At 39.2% G+C, this 22007-nt stretch overlaps 1 protein-coding gene across 1 annotated transcript in view; it reads left to right on the top strand.

Annotated features, from left to right (window-relative positions):
• The window catches only part of TG (thyroglobulin), a 366261-nt gene that overhangs the window by 180441 nt on the left and 163813 nt on the right, over positions 1 to 22007 (top strand). Inside the window, exons 36-39 of the mRNA XM_072606558.1 lie at positions 10196 to 10330; positions 13816 to 13980; positions 18123 to 18342; positions 20150 to 20243. Of these exons, the coding sequence (XP_072462659.1) occupies positions 10196 to 10330; positions 13816 to 13980; positions 18123 to 18342; positions 20150 to 20243 (614 nt within the window). The remainder of the gene's footprint in view (positions 1 to 10195; positions 10331 to 13815; positions 13981 to 18122; positions 18343 to 20149; positions 20244 to 22007) is intronic.

Below are 22007 nucleotides of genomic sequence, written 5' to 3'. Positions count from 1 at the left end.
GCAAAAACAAACAAACAAACAAACAAAAACAACCCACTTCTGATCCATTTCAAGTCATGATATCATGCATATATTCCATGCTGTCTCACATTCTAGCTCTCCTTTACATTCAGCTGTAAATTGCTTGAGGGCAGGGACTCTCTTGCTTACTTACATCTATCTCCCAGAACAACTTGATGAATATTTTCTCATTCGTTCATATGGCATAATCAATCCACCAATAAATGTTTATTAAATGTCTATTACGTATCAGGTCTTTGCAAGGCACAGTAGATATATATACCAAAACAAACAAACAACACTGAAAGCAGTCTCTGTCTTCAAGTAGCTAACATTCTAGTAGGGGAAAAATCATGTAGTCCTACTTGTAAATTACAAGGCAATTTGGGGAGAAGTAGAAGTAGCTTGGGGGATCAAAAAGGGCCAACGTAGGAGGTGGTATTTGGGCAGAACTTTTAAGAAAGTTAAGGGTTCTACAAGTGAGAGGTGAAGGGGAGTTTCATTCCACTTATGAGAAACAGCCTATGCAAAGACAAAGATGGAAAATAGAATGTCATGTCTGGAAAACAGCAAGAAGGACAGTTTCCTTGGATGATAGAGGGTGCTAAGGGGCATAATTTATAATAAGGCTGTTGAAGTAGGATCCTGACAATTTGTTAAGGGCTTCAAATACCAGAGATATTTGGAGTTCATGCTAGGAGATAATAGGCAGCCGGGTTTCCCTGGTAAATGTTTAACAACTGTCTCTAAGCTAGACAGACTTTTAAGTTTAATCTGCCTTACTAATATTTTCTCTGTGGCTTTCTAAGTTTAGAAAATCAACCAAACAATGAATTAAGCCCTGATTTGTAGCAATTACCAAGTTGTAAGTGCTCGTGTTGACAGTTTACCAATCAGTTAGCCAGTTAGAGATGCCTCCAGCACACCCCTGATAAGGAGTCACTGGAAGATTTGGAGCAGGAATATTTTTTAGGAATAAATTAGGAATATTTTAGGAATATTACACTACCAGCTCTCTAAAGGATGAACTAGAAAATGGAGGGGTGGATGCAGTGGGTCTAATTTTGAGTCTATTGAAATGGTCTGTGTAAGAGGAGATGAGGGTCTTGGTGTATATGATTTCAAGGAAGGAAGTGAATGTGAAACAAGTTGTAGAGGTAGAATTGACAAGTCTTGGCCATTGATTAAACATAGATTTGAAGGAGTGAGTGAAGAGTTGAGGATGACCCTGACTGAGATTGCTAAACTTTGTTAGGAAGGACTATAGTATCCTCTAGCTGAAAAAGAGGAGTTAGGATAAGGAGAATGGTTTTGGGCAAAAGATAATAAATTCTGTATTGTACATATTGAGTGAAATGCCTTTAGAATCTACATTTTGAAATGTTTGATGAGCAGTTGGTGATACAGGACTGAAGCTCAAGAGAGAGATCGAGGTTGGATAGTGAGGTAGGTAGGTACTGGAGTCACCTCTATAGATATGATTACTCAACGTGTGGGAACCCAAGGACACCAAGAGACAAACTGGAGAGTAATAAAGAAAAGATCTTAGGTCAGCTCCTTGGGGTGCCACAGTTAGAGGATGTGGTCAGGATTATGATGCAGAAAAAGGACTAAGAAGGAACTGTTAGATAGGAAGGAAGACAAAAAGAGGAAAAAACAGTATTGGGAAAACCAAAGGGTGTCCAGGAGAAGAGAGTGGTCAACAGTGGTAAATACTGCAGAGAAGGGGCAGCTAGGTGGTACAGTAGATAGAGCACCAGTGCAGGAGTCAAGAGGACCTGAGTTCAAATCTCACCTCAGACACTTGACATCGACTAGCTGTGTTACCTTGCGCAAGTCACTTAACCTCAATTGCCCCATCTTGGGTCATCTCCAGTCATCCTGATGAATATCTGGTCACTGGATTCAGATGGCTCTGGAGGAGAAGTGAGGCTGACATGCACAGCCCTTCTTCACTCAAAACAAAGTCAAATGCAAGTCATGTCATCATTTCTCTGATGGCATGGTCTTCTTCAGTAATGAAGGATGAACACATACGCACACACATACACACATACTACATAGAGATCAAGAAAGGCTTGACTAAGAAAAGGCCAGTGGTTACCCCTGGTAAAGATGGATGGTCTCTAGAGACCTGGATGGTCTCCAGCTTATCAAGCTTCTTTGTAAAATATGTTACCTAGAAATGACCACCATATCCCAATTGTTGTCTCTCCAGGGCAAAATGGATTAAAGACTGTGTCACCTCTGTGACTCTGACACCAAACCTCTGGAGTAGACTGTCTACATTAGGTTCTTCATTATGATACCATCTAGTCCACATGAACTCATACTGAAATCTACTAAAATGCCCAGATCTTTTTTCAGATGAATTGCTTTTCAAAAAAAGCCACACATCCTTAGTCTAGAAAATGGGGAGTTTCAGGTCCCTTTCAGCACTAATAATATTCTACAATTGTGCTTTTTTTTTTTGAGGGGAAGGTATTGGAAATAGAGAAATGTCACTTTGGAGAACAGTGTGGTGTGGGGTGAGCTAGAAGCAGAAATAGGTTGTCCTCCTTGGTGGTTCTTCCCATCACTTTTACTCTTGTTTCTGAACATTTCCCTCATGTGATGCCAAGTTTTTAAAATGAGTTCAGGGAAAGGGTCGGCTGCAAGGCAATATGAACAGTGACTAAATTAAGTTTGGAAAATGCAAATGTGTTACGCTAGTCATTTTTAGCCTTATTCATTATAGCATCTCCAAATACATTACATGTTGATGAGAAAAAACAGTCATACATGAAGGAATCAGGTCATAGGAGATGCCATCCAAAAAAGTTTATAAAAATATTTCCCCCTGAAGATTTTTCTCACTCTGGTCAAATTATGTTTTGATCCTGGTAGCAGACTGTAAACAATGATGATTTTGGAAAGAGGCAGTGTAATGGAAGTAGCACAGGTTAAGAGGCAGAACGATCTGACTTTGATCTGGATTCCATCACCAATTCTCTGTATATTCTTGGGCAAGTGATTTCACCTTCTTCAACTTCAGTTTCCCTCTCTGTAAAATGAGTAGAATGGTCAAGATGATCTTTAAAATATCTCCCAGCTCTGATATTCAAAAGTTATGTTTTAAGTTGGTAAATTTGTGTCTCCAATATTTCCTGCCTCCTCATGGCTATAGCCTTCTCTCCTCGTCTCTCCAGCCATCTTTATTCCACATACACGACATGGGGTGACATATTCATGCTGCCCGGGAGGCCCTCCTATCATAGGGGGAAATAATTCTCTCCAGGTCTCAGTTTCTCTATCTATAAAATAAAAGACTATGATTACAAGATTTCTAAGGCTCCATCCAGTTCTGACATCCTATATGATGTTGCAACTTACATGTTACAAGTTTTAGTGCAATTTAAAGATTAATAACTTAAACCTGCACTAAGACTTTGAGATACCTCGGGTTATATACTCTACTATTTTATGTTCTAAAGTGCTTTCCAGCTCTGACATATGTTTTAAAGTCCCTTTAAGGTTTAACCTTCTGTATTCTAAGATCCTTCCTAGCTCTAGTATTCTATTTTTAATTGTGTGTGTTTTAAGGTTTTTTTTAGCTCATTCTCTTTTCTGCCTTGTAATATTCTATATTTTAAGCTCCTTTTTGACTTTGGCAGTATAAGTTCTATGATGAATACATTTCACTCTGAGGGATTATTAGTACTTAATGTATTGAGGTAGGTGGCTCAGTGAGTAGTGCCAGGCCTGGAATCAAAAAGACCAATCTTCCTGAGTTCAAATCTGGCCTCTGGTACTTAGCGGTAGGACTCAGGGAAAGTCACTTCACCCCGTTTGTCTCAATTCCTCATCTGTAAAATGAGTTGGAGAAGGAAATGGCAAACCATTCCAGTAACTCTGTTAAGAAAACCTCAAATGGGATCATGAAGAGTCAGGCATGACTGAAAAAGGACTGAATAATAACAAAATAGAGGTGGAGAAGGATAAAGTATTATTCAATTTGATTCTTTAATATGCCCATTTCAGGTTGGGGGTGCCTTGGAGGCAGTGAAGGGAGGTGGGAAAGGAGGGACTGCACCAAGGGATCAGACCATCTCTGGCTGTACCTTGAATAAAAGAATGTTTACTTCGGTCCAAGACTCTAGCCTGCTGTGCACAGATCTCACCCCACTGTTTCTTATTCCTATTAGTTGCCCCCAATAGCCTTGAATACAAGACCCCTCATTCCATTATTAGCATGGCCGCTGCCCCCTGCTTTCCTGAAGCCCACACACACGCCTTCACTTAGAGAGCTAAAATGAAACATCTGACCATTAACTAAGAAGGAAACTTGAAAGAGTGCTTGCAGTTCTTGGCACTGTCTTTGGGTAGAGTTCTTAGAACTGCCCTTGGGCTGAGTCCTGTAATAAGGCTGCGGCTTCTACCTCCCCCAAAACAGCCAGAGCCCACACCTGAACAAAGCAGGAGCTGTCTCTGTGGGACGCCTGTAATCTCAAAATAAATGCTCAAGAATTGGCTGCCTTCAAAGGGTTGTAATTACACGTGGCAGATGATTCTAGGATGTGGCCAGGCACCAAAGATAGAATCTCCACTGCTATAACCCAGTTGCCCTCCTAGAGCCCTTCAGAGAAAGTGTGTCCCTGTTAAAGAAAGAAAATCCTAATTCACTAAATAGATTAACTAGGTAGAGACTGAGACTTTACAGAAAAACAAAAGATCCTTTCCTTTATAGAGAGGTTCAGTTCTGGGTTCTTTGGTAACATAGCAGTGCCCCAAATATATGTTATATATGTGATGCTGCTGGCCCAAATTCTAGTTTATACCTAATTTGCTCAAGAAAATATCTATTGTAGGAAACTAGGCATGACTACCTTTTAGTAAATCTTACTATCACTCTATCATATTGCCCTCAGAGGTAGCACTATTCTATTTGAATAAAGCTCACAATCAGATGAAGGAACGCAAAAATGGAATCTTGGTTCTGGTCCTGGCTCAACACTAGCTAACAGTAAGTGACAGAGCCATTACTTAAACCCGTTGATTCAGGCATCACTACATTTATTGACATTTATTGAATTTTATTATTCAATGGGAGCCTGGGGAGGTGAGAGAAAAGTTCTCTAGCTCTAGCCTCCAATATGATTGTTTCCTATTTCCTATTTTCACCATCATTAGTATTGTAGTTATTAATGGTATCTGCAGGCTAAGGACAGGTAGACAGGTAGGTAGAGGCAGAATGACCTGGGGTCAAGACTTCTCTGCTATTCAGTTGATTTAGTCATTACCAACTCCTTGTGACCCCATTTCATGTTTTCTTGGCAAAGATACTGAAGTGTTTTGCCACTTCCCTCTCCAGCTCATTTTGCAAGATGATAAAACTGAGGTGAGCAGGTTTAAGTGACTTGACCAGGGTCACACAGCTGGGAAGTGTCTGTGACCAGATTTTTACTAAGAAAGATGAGTCTTCCTGATTCTAAGCCTAGCACTGGAATCTGTTGTGCCATCTAGCTGCTCTGGGGTCAAGTTTAATCTCTACAATGTGACCTGGGGAAAATCATATACCTTTTCATCACTCTTTCTCAGGTTTCTATCTTTATAAGCAGAAGCAGTTTCTTCTCTAGGTATTCTGTACACCAGTGAAATCCCTTTCTGGTTAAAAACAACAATGACGATGGGTAGCAAAGTGGTCCAGTGAATGGAGTGCTGGGCCTAGAGTCAGGAAGACTCACCTTTCTGAGTTCAAATTTGGCCTCAGACACTTAAAAGCCATATGACCCTGGGCAAGTCACTTAACCTTGTTTGCCTTAGTTTCCTCTTGTGTAAAATGAGCTGGAGAAGGAAATGGCAAACCATTCCAGTATCTTTGCCAAGAACACCCTACATGGGGTCATGAAGAGACAGATATGACTGAACAAATAACTATTTGCTGTGTGGATTATTCATACTGGGGTGACTGGCCTCCTAATCATCCTATTTTTCCCTACTGCTGGTGTTGTCTGAGTTCTAGCTTTCTCCTGCTTCCTTGTGCCCTGGTGCCTACATTGGTAGAGGGAATTGACTACAAAGAATTCTATCCTAATCTCTATCTCTTTCTACAAAGCTAATAAATGGTAGCACTGGAACTCAAATTCTGATCTTTATTCTACAAGTACTGTTTGCTTATATCATGTTGCATCTCAAGAGCCTGGGTGGAGGAATAAGGCCAGAGTGGCCCTTCTTTCTGGCCTTGTGACTGATGTGGGGTGGCTAGATTTCAATGTCAGTTAGAAACTCATCATTTGCCATATTAGAACTGGAAGAAACCTTATTTCTAGCCCAATCCCCTCATTTCTCAAATGAGGAAACTGAAATCTCCAAAGTCAACAACAAATGAGAGAGATGGAGGGATTTATCCAAGGTCAGAAAATCCATGAGTAACAGAGCTCATGCTGAAACTCAGATCTCCTCATTTCCCATGTAAGGTTCTTTTCACTGGACGTGCTCTACTTGACCTTCAATAACAATCATCTTCCCTAGACATCAACTTATACCCAGTTCCAAGCCAAGTTCTTTATTTTAAGGCCATAATTGGCAATCTGACATCCTACGTGCTGAAATGGAAACACCACTGGCTCTCCATCCTGAGACAAAATTGCAGTGTGATCATTATCTCAAAATAGGCAGCTTGACTTGGTCCTCCTTCAGCAATGCCTTTTGACCTTACAGTAGAAATGAAGAATTGCAGGGAATGTTTAAGAAAACAAAACAAAACAAAAGATAAGTCATGGGATGTAAATTTGGAACATAAGTTTAGGGTAATATCCTCAGCACTGGGTACTCTGGAGTCCTCAGAGAACCCAGATGATCAGAGAAATCCTGTCCAGAACTGTAGCTAATATCAATGGAATCACATGCCCAAAGGTACTTCAGTCATCTCCTACCAGCTTGAGAAAGATGATTGTTAAATTTTCAGTGTCATTATTTAGACCTCAGTAATCAGGGCTTAATTTGGTGGTTGGTTTTTGTTTGTTTGTTTTGTCTAGACTTATGAAAGTAATAAAGAAAATGTTAATGATGTATATTATATTTAAAAGTGTGTTGTGGTTGTATTTTATATAAAATGGAAAGCTGGTTGTTAAACATTGATCGACACATCCCTGGATCACAGGAATTCTCTTTCTCGAGGGCACTATCTCTAAGGACTAGAGACTCAGGGTGCAAGGATCTATCTCTTGGATAGATCTATCTATCTATCTGTCTCTCCATCATTTTTATCCTCTCTGTTACTTCCCAACTAATAGACTATAGTCTCTCTCTATGGTGTTTGATTTTATCTGTTATCTAGTTTTTCTTGTGTCACAGTGGGTAGAGCACTTAGCTTGGAATCAGGAAGACTCATCCTCATCCTTCAAATCTGACCTCAGACACTTACTAGCTGTGTGACCCTGGGCCAGTCACTTAACCCTGTTTACTTCAGTTCCTTACCTGTAAAATGAGCTGGAGAAGGAAATGGCAAACTGCTCTAATATTTTTGCCAAGAAAACCCCAAATGGGATCATGAAGAGTTGGACCTAACAACAACAGTTTTCCTGTAATTCAGGGGTTCTTCAGTTTTTTTGTCATGAACCCCTTTGGCAGTCTGGTAAAGCTTTTGGATAGACCCCTTCTCAGAATAATGTTTTAAAAAGCACTAAATAAAAATACATAGGATCCAACGTTCATGGACCCTCAGTTAAGAACTCACTTTCTCATCAGAGTCTTTCCCTAGCACTTCTGAATTTCCTTTGTTGAAGGAGATTAGCACCCAGTGTCTGGTGCCATCTTACCCTGCTACATACACCCTGCACATGACTATGCCCCCTCTATAGAAAATTGGGCATTCCAAGATCTGTAGCTATATTATATCACTGGGAAGATCTTGCAAAGAGTTAATTAAATGTGAGTAATTAGTATTCCTGATGACATTATCCTTGTCTTCTTGGTGTTAAAAAGATGGGTTTTTAATGACAGCAAGAAGCTAAGGAAAATATAATCAAGACTATTGATAGTTTACATTTACATAACTTTTCACTTTGCAAACATTTCTACAGCTGATGTACTATTGTGTGGTTGTTTCTGTCCAGTCTGATTCTATGTGGCCCCATTTGGGATCTTCTTGGCAAAGATTCTAGAGTGGTTTGCCATTTCTTCCTCCAGCTCATTTTATAGATGAGGAAACTGAGGCAATTAGGGTTAAATGACTTGCCCAGGGTTCCACAGCTAGGAAGTGTTTGAGGCCACATTTGAATTCAAGTCCTCCTGACTCTAGGGTCAGTGCTCTATCCATTGTGCCTCCTAGCTGCTCCAAAATATTATTATCACCACTTTAAGGATAATGAAGCTAAGACTCAGAGGGATTATAGGACTTACCCGGAATCACTAGCACACTAGTGAGGGATTGAGCTGGGTCTTGATCAGCACCCTTTCTACCATATCACCCTGGAGTTTGCTAATATCTTCAGGCAGAACACACTAATCCTTTATACTCTAGGGACAAGTCAAGTCAACTACCATTTGTTAAGTGCCTACTGTATACTAAGCACTGTGTCTTATAAGCCCTGACGGCACAAAGAAATACCCCCAAAAAATAATCAGGACAAAACAAAGCCAACTAGTCCCTGCTCTCAAAGAGCTCAAAGTCTAACAGATGAATATGAAAGTGAAATATGTGTTCTGCCTTCCCACTAAGTTATTTTTATGTCCCAAGAGATTATAATCAGAGGGGTAGGTTGATTAAAGTTTCTGTATTTGTTAATGCATACTTATGGGTCTTTGGTGTTCTTTTCACATCGAAAACTGAAACAAAGTTGAGTGATTTTGATCTTTAGTGATATTTGTGGACAATATGTCCTAGCTGACCAAAAAGTCAAATGGGTGATGAAAACTGAGATCAGGAAAGGGAAGCAGAATAATATTCTAGTGCCCTTTCAGGAAATATATTGTCCATAAAAGTACTAGTAGTTATTGTAATAGTTGCAATAATTATGCAAATCTATAACACTGAATTTTCAAAGTGCTAGAAACATATTACCTTAGATGGTCCTCACCATATCCCTGTGAGAGAGGAAGGGTAAGTTTGCCACAAAATCACTGAAATTTAGAATTGAACGGGATTTTTGATTCTAATCTGACTCTTACCTAAAAGAGACCCCACTATAGCATATTTGATACTCTACTTGAAGACCTTTAATTAGGGGGAGACTTCTACCTTCTGAAGTAGCCCATCTTACTTTTGGATAGCTCTGGTTCTTAGAAAATATTTCCACATATCACACCTAAATCTACTTCTTTGTAATTTCCACCCATCACTCCTAGGTCTTCTCTATGCAGCTGAAGAGAACAAATCTAGTCCCTCCTCTCTGTAATAGCCCTTAAAATAGTAAAATACCATTATCATGCCACCCAAGATTCTTCTCTTCCTCACATATCCCCAGTTTTTTCAACCAATCTTTTTATAGCAATGACTCAGGGATCTTCATCATTCTGGTTGTCCTCAGAATGCTCTCCAGTTGATCAACACTTTTCCCTACTGTAGCCCCGAGAATTGGACACAATACTCTAGATGTTGTCTGACCATGACAGAGGACAGCGGCGCTATCACCTCCCTATTCCTGGAAGTTGTGCTTCTCAGGACAGTCAGAGACCACAGTAGCTTTCTTTAGCTTGTATTATTATCCCCAATTCATACATAAGTTAACTAAGACAGGTAGATTGTGCAGTCAATAGGGTGCCAAGTCTGGAATCAGGAAGACTCATCTTCCTGAGTTCAAATCTGACCTAAGATACTTGCTAGCTGTGTGACCCTGAGCAAGTCATATAACCCTGTTTGCCTCAGTTTCCTCATCTGTAAAATGAGCTGGAGAAAGAAGTGACTAACCCCTCCAGTATCTTTGCAAGAAAATCCCATATGGTGTCACAGAGTCAAATACGACTGAAATGACTGAATAGCTAAGACTTACATTAAATAACATTCCCAAGGTTACCACACTCATAACTTATTGGAGCCAGATATCAGACTCAGGTCTTCTGGTGCTGTATCTGGTGCTCTCTTCACAGCACTATTAAACAAGGTGATATGGCATGTGCTTGATTTGGTGGTTTTAAGGGTATTTTTGAGAACCTGCTCATTTTAACGATTCTGAATTCAGTTTTTCATTTTCATTTCGTCTGCTCTCTCTCGCAGTCTCTTTGGACTCATGGCAATCCTTGGACATCTCCTCTGCTCTCATTGATTCATCTATCATGAACTTTGATATAGCCCATATCAGCATTGATGCTTCCAGCAACTTTTCTGCTGCCAGAGATCTTTGCCTCTCAGGTAAGGAAATCTGCCTTTAGGCTTTTCAGAACTTTTAACCATTTCAAGCTTCTGAGGTTGTCATCAATATTCTAACATCACATTTTTGTTGTACATAAACAAGCTTGTTTCAAATGTAATAGGTAGAGGGGCAGAGTCAAGATAGAGAAGTAGAAGGAAGGACTTGCTAAAAATCATCCCACAAGCCACTCAAAAAACCTGTAAAAAATTACTCTAAACAAATTCTAAAGCAGCAGAAGTCACAAAATGATAGACTGAAGCAAATTTCCAGCCCAAGACAATCTGGAAGATCAACAGCAAGGGTCTATCTCACCAGGCTGGGAGCAGAGTGAAGTTCAGTAGCACAGACAGAGCTGGAGCAGGCTTAGGGGACTGAATCACGGGTGGCTGCTGCAGTTTCCAGACTTCTAAACCCACAAACCCTAAAGAGAGCTTTGAAGCTTAGTGGAAAGGGTTTCTCACCTGGGGTCTGACCCCAGCCATAGAGGGGTGGAAGCCACAGCTGAAGTGGGGGCTGCTTCTGGAGCCCTCCACATAACAAAGAGCTCAAAAGTCAAGTAATTGGCTGGGAAAATGAACAAAAGGGAAGAGGGGGAAGAAACAGACTATAGATTCTTTTTCACTGAAGAGGCATTTTCATATGTCATTGATGATGATGAAGATCAAAACATACAACCAGAAGCAGACAACAAAGCCAAAGCTCATTCATCCATAGCCTCTAACAAAAATATGATTTGGTCTCAGGCTATGGAGGAACTCAAAAAGAATTTTGAAAATCAAGTAAGAAAAGTAGAGGAAAAATTGGGAAGAGAAAAGAGAGTGATGTAAGAAAATCATGAAAAACGAGTCAACAGTTTGCTAAAGAAAACCCCAAAATATACTGAAGAAAATAACACCTTGAAAATTAGACTAACTCAAATAGCAAAAGAGATCCAAAAAGCCAATGAGGGGAAAAATGCCTTAAAAAGCAGAATGGGCCAAATGGAAAAAGAAGTGCAAAAGCTCACTGAAGAAAATGATTCCTTAAAAATTAGAATGGAACAAATAGAAGCTAATAATTTTATGAAACATCAAGAAATTATAAAACAAAATCAAAAGAATAAAAAAATAGAAGATAATGTGAAATATCTCATTGGAAAAACAACTGACCTGGAAAATAGATCCAGGAGAGATAATTTAAAAGTTATTGGACTACTTGAAAGTCATGATAAAAAAAAAAAAGAGCCTAGACATCATCTTTCAGGAAATTATCAAGGAAAATTGCTTTACTATTCTAGAACCAGAGGATAAAATAGAAATGGAAAGAATCCTCCGATCACCTCCTAAAAAACATTCCAAAAGGAAAACTCCTAGGAATATTGTAGCCAAATTCCCAAGTTCCCGGGTCATGGAGAAAATATTTCAAGCAGCCAGAAAGAAACAATTTGAGTATTGTGAAAACACAATCACGATAACGCAAGATTTAGCAGTTTTTATACTAAGGGATTAGAGGGTTTGGAATATGATATTCCAGGGGTCTAAGGAGATAGGATTAAAACCAAGAATCACCTACCCAGCAAAACTGACTACAATACTTCAGGGGAGAAAATGGAACTTCAATGAAATACAGGACTTACAAGCATTCTTGTTGAAAAGACCAGAGTTGAATAGAAAGTTTGACTTTCAAATATAAGAATCAAGAGAAACATGAAAAGGTAAACAGGAAAGAAAAACCATAAGGGACTTATTAAAGTCAAACTGTTTATATTCCTAAGTGGAAAGATGATATTTGTAACTCATGAGACCTTTCTCAGTATTAGGGTAGTTAGAGGGAATATATGTATATATGTATGTGTGTGCGTGTATAATACATATGTGTGTATACATATGTGTATGTATACATATATACATATAGAGAAAGGGAGAGGGAGAGACAGAGAGACAGAGAGGCAGAGGGCCACAGGATGAGCTGAATATGAAGGGATGATATCTAAAAAAGAAAAAGAAAATTGAGTGTTGAGAGGAATGTACTAGGAGAAAGAAAAAAGGAGAGGTAGAATGTACTAAATCATCTCACATAAAAGAAGCAAGAAAGAACTTTTACAATGGAGGGGAAGAAGGGGAAAATGAGAGGGATTAAATGACCTTTACTTTCATTGAATTTGGCTTCAGGAGGGAATAACATACACTCAATTGGATATGGAAGTTTATCTTACCCTACAGGAAAGTAGGGGGGAAGGGGATAAGAGAGGGGGAATAACAGAAGTGACAACAGGTTGGGGGAAGAGGTAATAGGAAGCAAACACTTTGGTAGAGGGACAGGTCAAAGGAGAGAATAAAACAAATGGAAGGCGGGATAGGATAGAGGACAATATAGTTAGTCTTTCATAACATGACTGTTATGGAAGTGTTTTGCCTGACTACACATATATAACCTATATAGAATTGCTTGCCTTCTCAATGAGGGTGGATGGGAAGAGGGGAAGGGAGAGAATATGAATCTCAAAGCTTTAAAAATGAATGTTAAAAATTATTTTTACATGCTACTAGGAAATAAGATATATAAGCAATGGGGTATAGAAATCTATCTTACCCTACAGAAAATAGAAGGGAGGGGGATAAGGGTTGGGGGGGGGGTAATAGAAGGGAGGGCAGATTAGAGGAAAAGGTAATCAAAATACAGCTGTCCTGGGGTGAGGGGAGGGGGAGATGGGGAGAAAATTTGAAATTCATAATTTTCTGGAAATGAATATTGAAAATAAATTATATTTTTAAAAGTAATAGGTTAAATCTGTATTGCTGTTTACTCTTTTCCCAAAAGCTTTCCTCTCACCAATATTGTGAGATAAGGAACAACAATAACATTATTTCCATTTTATAGGGCAGGAAGCTAACAGAGAAAGTAATTTTGCTTCACTCTTGTTTCATGGTGATAAAAAATAGTGTTGGAGATGGAATCATGAAACCTGGGTTTAAATCCTAACTCTAACCTGCTTACTAAGTATATGAGTGTGAATAAATAATTTCATCTCAGGGGGCAATGATTTTATGAAAGGAAATGCTTTCCAAATATATATATATATGTATACATTTATTTTATTATTTACAATAATTTAAGTATATTTATATTTTATTTATATAAATATAAATCAACAAACTTATATTAGAATATGATAATTTCTTATTTGTAAAACTATTTTTTACTTTATTATGTATATACTTATGGAGAGATGTATATATCACTTATAGTATAATCTCATATATACTATGCTTTATATTATTATATATAATGTATTATACATATGACCATATTAATAATACCATATGTGTGTTATTAATACTACTAATACTAATTAATATTATTAATACTATCATCACTGTCATTCCTATTGTTTTATAACAGCATACAAGAATTTAGGGACTGAAATGTTGGTTTGAGTTTTATTCCTTTGCATTTATCTACTGGAAGCTGTTTTTCTCTCATTATTCTCTCTCTTCTCTCCCAGAATGTTACCAGAAGCCAGCCTGCCACATCACAACGCTGACGATCTGGCCCGCTTCTGTCCGCTGCGTGTTCTATCCAGATACTCAGAGCTGCACACACAGCCTACAGGGCCACAGCTGTCGGCTCTTGCTCCGAGAGGAAGCCACCTACATTTATAGGAAGAAAGGTAAACTAAGACCTATGGATTCAGAGGTTTGACCTGAAAGTCCCTTGGATGAAGAATGTGTTTGGAAACAGCAGAGTGGGATGGCATTTTATTGCTGGATGGAAAACCTGACAAGCCTGGAAGAGGTTTTTTTTTTCCTAAGCAAGTATAGGCATCGTCAGCCTTATGAAAAAAGTGATACAAGGTTTTATTTAAAGAGTACCAAAAAGATGTCTCCTCAACTACTGACTCTGGTACTCAAGGCCATTTATAATTTGAGTATATCTCACTTGTGCAGGCTTAATTCATATTTGATAATATGAATTATTAACATATGAATATGAATAAATATGAATATCATATTTCTTAATTCATATGTGCTCATATGTTCCAGCCTCTAGACTACTTTCAAGCCTCCATTCTTTTCCTATGACCCCATGCCTGGAATAAACTGCCTCTATGTTAAAATCTCTTCCTTCTCTTCTACTGTCCTTTACACTTACATCACTCTTTCTTGTCTGATTATTGTTCTCATAGATAATGGGGAATATACACATTTACTAAAGATTCAGTTCTTGTTTTCATGAAACTTTCAGTCTTATAGAGGGATAATAATGTTGACAATGATAGCTAGCATTTGTATATCACTTTAATGTTGGAAAAGTAACTCTAAAAATATTATCCCATTTTTATCCTTACAAGAACCCTGGGAGGTAGGCACCGATATTATTCTTGTTTTACAGATGAGTAACCTGAGATGGGCTAGTTGCACAGGGTCATACTGCCAGTAAATGTCTGAAGTTCGATTTGAAATAGGTTATCCTAATTCCATGCCTAGAGAGCTCTGTCTACTGTGGCACCAATAAGATATGACTTCAATTAACTATAAAACAGAATAATATACAGTAAGTGCCTCATAATTACTATGAGAGGCTATTACCAACTGGGAGGATCAAGAAGGGTGTCATGGAGGAGGTTGGTCTTTGAGTTGGGCTTTACAGAATGGGGGAGAACTAAATGTGGAACTGAGGAAAGCACCACTCTGATTCTACGCTCCCAGTTCTGGAATTCACATGCCATTCTTTCCTTTTAGTGAGGATTGTATAATCTCTAGGAGAGTACATTAGCATACTTTTTTTCATTCCATAATACAGTTAAGCTTGGAAATTCCTTGAGTTGGGGGCTTCAGATTTCTGCAGTATGAAGCAATACCCCTTTTATTTATGCTGCATGTTCTTAATGAACTATACAAAAGATGTAGAATAAGGGGACACCATCAAGGAGATAAATGACTTAAAACACCGTGGGCCAATCATGCAGTGAGGGATCAATCACATAGGTAGAAGTCTCTCTTGGCATCTGTGAAGGGTTATAAGACAGAGGAAGACTTCCATCATGGAGAGCAGCTCTTCTATGAAGGATCTATGCAAGTGGATGGATGAAAGAATGGATGGATGGATGGAGGATAGATGGATGGATGGATGGATGACAGATAAAACATTTAAGAAGCATTTACTATCTGCCAGTCAGAGTGCTAATACATGAATAAGAATCACATAGGATGAATGAGGGTCACTGAAATATACCCTAAAGAGAGACTATCCAAAAGAAGATCTCTGATCCATTGAATGGGTAACAATGAGTATCAAATGCATCAGAAGAAATTGATACAATTTTCAGGATGTGGGTTTTGTCGTTGTTTAGTTATTTCAGTCTTGCGGGACTCCTCGTAACCCCATTTGGGATTTCCTTGGCACAGATACTAGAGTGGTTTGCCAGTTTCTTCAACTTATTTTATAGATGAGGAAACTGAGGCAAATGGGGTGAAGTGACTTGTCTAGGGTCACACACATAGTAAGTGTGTCTGAGGCCAAATTTGAACTCAGGTGTTCCCGACTCCAAGTCCAGTGCTCTGTCCACTGCACCATCTAGCTACCTCCCATGTATTCTTGTACTAGTTAGCAATTATATAGTACTGTACTATACTATACCATATGGATGTATATATATATATATACTGTACTATAGTACTGTACTCTCTCTATATATATACATATATCCCATATTATATATAAAGCACTTTACATCCACTATCTCATTTAATCTTCATCATTGACCCTATGAGGTGATATTATTATCCTCATTTTTGTAAAGGAAGAAACGCAACCTTAGGAAGGTGAAATAACTTGCCCGAGGTCGCCCAGCTACTAAGTGTCTATGACAGGATTTAAACTCAAGTCTTCCCAACTTAAAGTCCCATACTAACAATAGTTAGCATTTCTGTGTCTTCTGTGTCACATAGTAATAGTACTTAGCATTTATATATCATTTCAGTTGTTTGCAAAACATTTTTACAAATGCCATCTCATTTGATCCTCATAGCAACCCGAGGAGGTAGATGTAATTATTCTTCCCATTTCAGAGATAAGAAAACCAAGACAGAGAGAGGTTAAGTGACTTTCCCAGGGTCACACAGTGACACGCACCAATGGCTGAGGTCACAATCAAATTCAGGTCTTCTTCCTGACTCCAGGTCCAGCATTCTAATTACTGTGCCACCTGGTTACTCTACTATGTGATTCACTTTTTTTTTAATCCATTGCTACCAGTGACCTGATAACACCTCAATTCCACAAAGTTCCTTTCAGCATCTATCAGAGTCAATGAAGGACAGAAATGCTCATTTAATGTTTTTCCACGTCTATTTGTTTGATATGCACCAGATTAAGATTCACTTTGACAGCTCTGGAGGAAGTGATAATTAATGCTGTCTGTGAGAAATCAAATTTGCATCCTCTTAAAATTCTTAATTAAAAAAATAAAAAAAAAATCAAAAGTTACCCTGACATATTCTTCCTCTGTCGGATTCCAGGAATGAACTGACTTCCCTTGGAATAGACCAGGCCTCCAGGGGTGGCCGGAGTCAGACAGTCCTCTGAAGCACTGAATGCTTAGCAGTCTCTTCAATTTTCAAGCCAAACAGGAAATCTTGTGAAGGAGGGAGAGGAATAATAGTTGGTAACTGCAAGAAATGTGCAGGGTATAGCATGCCCACCGGATCTTTCCATTTCTTGGGTTTTTGTTTCTGGTCTCAGTTCAGGTTAATAACTTTGGAGGTAGATGAAAGGACAGCGTTCACTAAATCACTGGAACCTTAGAAAGTACAGGCCAATTAACAATAATAACTCAGATTTATGTAGTGTTTTACAGTCTGCAAAACAATTTCCTCACAACACCCTGTAAGATAGTATTAACTATCATACTGTATTCAGGCAGTGAACTATAGGGAAAAGAAGGCTAGATTCTAATCAGGGGACCTTAGTTTGAATCCCAACCCTACCATTTACCACCTCTGGGACTTTTGGCAAGTCACTTAAACCTCTCTTGGCCTCAATTTCCTCATCTGCGAAAAAGGAAGATTATCTTCACTGTCCTTTCCAGTCCTAAATCTATGATGCCATGATCTATCTTCCTATTCCTCTATTATGGCAGGGTGTGTGGCTGTTAATTTGGCAAATGATACTGAATTCCACTCAAGGAAGACTTTGAGGAATATAGATAGTCATAAGTGACATTATATGAAATGCCCTTAAAAGAAACAGGCTAAGTAGTTTTGTGATTCATTCAATTTGGTCCAATATTGCCCATTGTATACACAGCCCTGGAAAAACTCTGGGGGAGTAGAAGTACTGGTCTGTGCCCTCAAAGGAGTGCTGGCTTCATCAAATTTCACAGAATAATTTCAGACCTGGAGGGAAACTGAGAGGTCCAATTAGTTCAGCAGAGAAAACATATGTGTTAGACCTAAGAAGAGGATTATTGCAGCATCACATTGTGTGTCCTTTAAACAAAAACTCTTCACTTTGGGATCATTCTAATTCATTGTTGTAAAGTTTTTCTTTTTTATTCTTTTGACCTACAAATACTTCTCTGGAATTTTTACTCTAATTAACCTTAGTCCTTCCCTCTTTGGTCAAGCAGAACCAGCTTTCCATATATCCATGTGTTGGGATGTTGTCAAAGTTGGAATGGAATCAGATGTCTTCTAAAGTGCATTCCAATCCTAAAATTCTGTCATTCAAAAGCATGGCATTTTCTATGATTAGATATTAGTAAAAATAATGGTATGGGCAAAGTGTTTATTTTTCCCATTTTTTCTACAGGTGTCTCCATACTGAACCATACTACAGACCCAGCCACGGTGTTCATTGCCACCCAAGGGACTCTGAAGGGCAGATCTGAGGCAATTCAAGTGGGTGTTGAATGGAAACGAATCGTCCAGTTCTTGGGAGTTCCATATGCAGCCCCACCACTGGCACAAAGGAGATTCAGTGCACCAGAGTCATATAACTGGACCGGCTCTTGGGATGCCACTGTGCCACGGTAAGGGTTCCATTGCAATTTTTTTTCAAGAAGCTGCTATTCTATATCATAAATCTAATCACGTCACTCCTCTGCCCATGAACCATCAATAGTTCCCTTTGCTTCCTCAGTAGAGTTTACATTTCTCTGCCTGGCATTCAGGATATCAACAATCTGGCCACACTTTACATAGTGAAGGGAATTGTAGTATAGTAGAAAGGACACCAAGCTTGGATCTAATGAGACAACAAAGGAAAGCATTTTGTAATCATGATAGATATGTAAATATCTGCTTCTTTTTAGTTATTTGCCTATCATATGCCTGTAACTGGCAGCTAAGTGGCAGCATGGGTAGGGTATTGAGCAAGGAGTCAGGAAGACTCATCTTCGTGAGTTCAAATCAGGCCTTAGATCCTTACCACATGTATGATCCTGGGCAAGTCACTAATCTTGTTTGCCTCAGTTTCCTCATCTATAAAATGAAGGAGAAGGAAATGGCCCACATGTCTAGTAGCCACAACATCAATAATCCCTGGAATGTTCTCCCTCTCTGCCTGGAAGATGCAACTCAAGAAGCACTGTCTTCTCCATAAAGTACTCCCTGATCCTCTCTACTGTTAATGACTTCTATCCTTAACTACTCCATATTTAACTACCTCAGAATTATTTGTATTTATTCGCTACATATCTGCATGTTGTTTCCTCCAATAAAATATAAACTCCTTGAGGACAGGGTAGATTTAACTCTTCAGAGGTTTTATCTTTTTTTCTTTGTATCTTCAGTGCCTAACATAGTACATGACCCATAGAAGTCATTTCATATCTATCGAGTGATGGCTCGCATACTTGACTTTGCTTTGTTCCACGGTTAAAATATTTTTCCTTAACTGAGCATTCTTGTAAATGTAGACAGTTAGTGACAGGTAAGTTGAATGAGATGGTGTGCCCAGATGGTCAGGACAAATTCATTCCCACCTGTTTTGTTGATTAGTTGTATCCAACTCTTTGTGACCCCATTTGGGGGTTTTCTTGCAAAAATATTGGAGTGGTTTGCCATTTTCTTCTTCAGCTCATTTCACAGATGAGGAAACTGAGGCAAACAAGGTTAAATGATTTGCCCAGGGTCACATAGCCAGTCTGAAGCCAGATTTGAACTCAGGTCTTCCTGACTCAGAGCCTGGCACTCTATCTATTGTGCCACCTAGCTATCTATAGCTGGCACACAGTAGATAACTAAATAAATGTTTTTTAACGTATTAAGTGATGTAAGGTTTATAAATTATGCTGCATACCTTATCTCATTTGATTTGTATAACCTTATTCTGACAATTACAAATAAAGGAATATAGACATAGAGAGATCCACCAGGAAAAGGAAGGGTTGGAGCCAGGATTTGAGACCTTCTGATTCTTTTAGACCAGGCTGCCTGTGTAGTAATGGCCAAATTACCCTGGTAAGTCCTGGATCTGCTCCTCCCTCCGCCTTCTCCCCTTCCTCCCCCCACTGTTGCACATCAGTTCATTTGCATCCTAGATGGTCAGCCAGGGGCTTTGTGTGTGAATATGCCCATGAGACTTCAGAATACAGAGAGGCAGTTTGGTGTACATTACTGATTTCTGTCTCAATTCTGCAATTCTGAATGTATTTTTACAAATGTTTAAAAGTGGCTTTTAAAAACAAAGAACCTCATGAAATGTCTCCTGTATTAATCAGAGATGGAGGGAAAGGAGATGGCAGAAGAGGAGGAAAGAGGTCTAGGGGGCATTGAAGGTCATGAAATTTAGCTTGGGTTTCACTGTGCTTGCAGTAACTCAACCTGTGTCTTTAGGGCCAACTGTTGGCAGCCTGGATTTGGAAAGGCCTCATCTCCTACTGTTAATGAAGACTGTTTGTACCTGAATGTGTTTGTCCCTCAAAACCTTGTGAGTATTAAGCTACTTGGATATTTGACACATAAATGAGGCACTGTTGAAAAATTGTCTTCCCCAGGGGGCCAACAAGGCCAAGCAAGGTTCCATTCTCCAAGTAGTCTGATTAGTTTCCCTTTGCTCCCACGGACATAACTCTGGCTAACCCTTGGTCACATGCAGATCAGGGGGACAGTGTGGGGCTTTCACAGTGCTAAGTCATCCCCTTGCTAAACACTAGCCACAGTGTCCTATGGTAGCTTCATTGTTCCATATTCATATAGGAAGGGTAATATTGTTTTCTGTATGTCATCTGCCACCTAGGCTCTAACTCTGACCTCAGATGAACTACATTTAGTCTCCAAACAGAGTAGAAAAGGCTTTTTCTTGCATTCTCTACATATTCCCCTCTCTCCCTCCACCTTGCCAAAGTAAAATCTCTTAATACTTAAATACTTAAAAGAGGAAACTGTCACCTCTTGCTCCTCTCATGTTATCCTGGGAGACTATGGGACTGCTAGGCAGATTTCACTTTCACCTCGGTATGCATTTTTCTGAGCAGTAACTCATACAGGGATGGCTGGCCATCTCCCCCAGCACTTCCTACTGCACAACCAGCACTCGATTTAGTGACCAGACCTCTGGAGCTCATGAAGTAACCATAATATAGGCTGGAAACATCTGTGTTTCATGATCTCTATTTGACTACTTGTGATCAAGGAAAGAAACACAAAACAAGGGAGGCAGCTGGGCATTTGAGGCCCAAGCTCTGATTCATCTAGGCAAGCACATGTTCTTCCACTGATGATCATGGTTCCTGCCAGGGAGAGAGAAGGAAAGAAATCGCCTCCCTCTTACTGCCTTCTCCTGTGCTGGAAGGTCAAGACAGAGTTCTCCGAATGCAGAGAGAACAGGGAGGACTTTTGTGTCCCCTTCTCAAATATGCTGAATGGGTATTAAATGCAGCCGTCAGTCATTTTTGACATAGCCCCAAAATCACTGGGACCCAGTAAGGGATCACTGTGTCATAAAGCAAAACACAAATCCATGGGACCAATAAGGAATTGCTTCATCATTACAGAAAATAAGACCTTGGACATTGAGCCAGAGGACTAGATTCTCTACCCTGAACCATAGCTTATATTCTCAGTTGCCCGGGAGGTACCTGCAGATCAGGGAAGATCACCAACCAGCCCAATCACATGTATAATTCTCCCGCTGTAGTGCCAAAAAGGTGGCTAGTATGCTGTTTCTGGCTGAGCCATATGGGGTGGGCATACTTAGGGTAGAATTGGATCAAGCCTTAGAATATATAATATCAGACAAAACAGATGGCATAGAATACTGCAGCTGGAAAAAGTTTTAGAAGTAAGTCTCAACCCCCCAATTTATTGATAGAGAAACTGAGGTTCAGAGAAGTGGCATAAAGTTTGAAAATTATGTTGCATGCCTTATCTCACTTTCTTTTATAGGAAGAACAGTGATAGATTATATAGTCAAAAGAGATTAAGCAACTAGTAAGCTAGAAAATGTTTTCACTTTATTATTACTGATTTATGTATTGTGATGCTACAATTTCCAAAATGAGTGCTTTTGTGGAAATGGTTCACATTTCATAGTGGTAGTTCCTTGATTAGATAGAAGAGCAGCTGCTAGTCATCTTGGTAAGATTGGTAAGCTCATCTGCCTCCCATTTACTAATCTCTTAGGGTTCCTGACTTTGGAAAAATTCCTGTAGAGAGCTAGTTTCATCCATTATGAGTTGATTCAACAGTTTCA

Source organism: Notamacropus eugenii, chromosome 4, assembly GCF_028372415.1.
Source record: "Notamacropus eugenii isolate mMacEug1 chromosome 4, mMacEug1.pri_v2, whole genome shotgun sequence".
Classification (NCBI taxonomy): domain Eukaryota; kingdom Metazoa; phylum Chordata; class Mammalia; order Diprotodontia; family Macropodidae; genus Notamacropus; species Notamacropus eugenii.
Note: the sequence above shows the minus strand (reverse complement) of the source record. Positions and strands in the feature narration are given on the sequence as shown.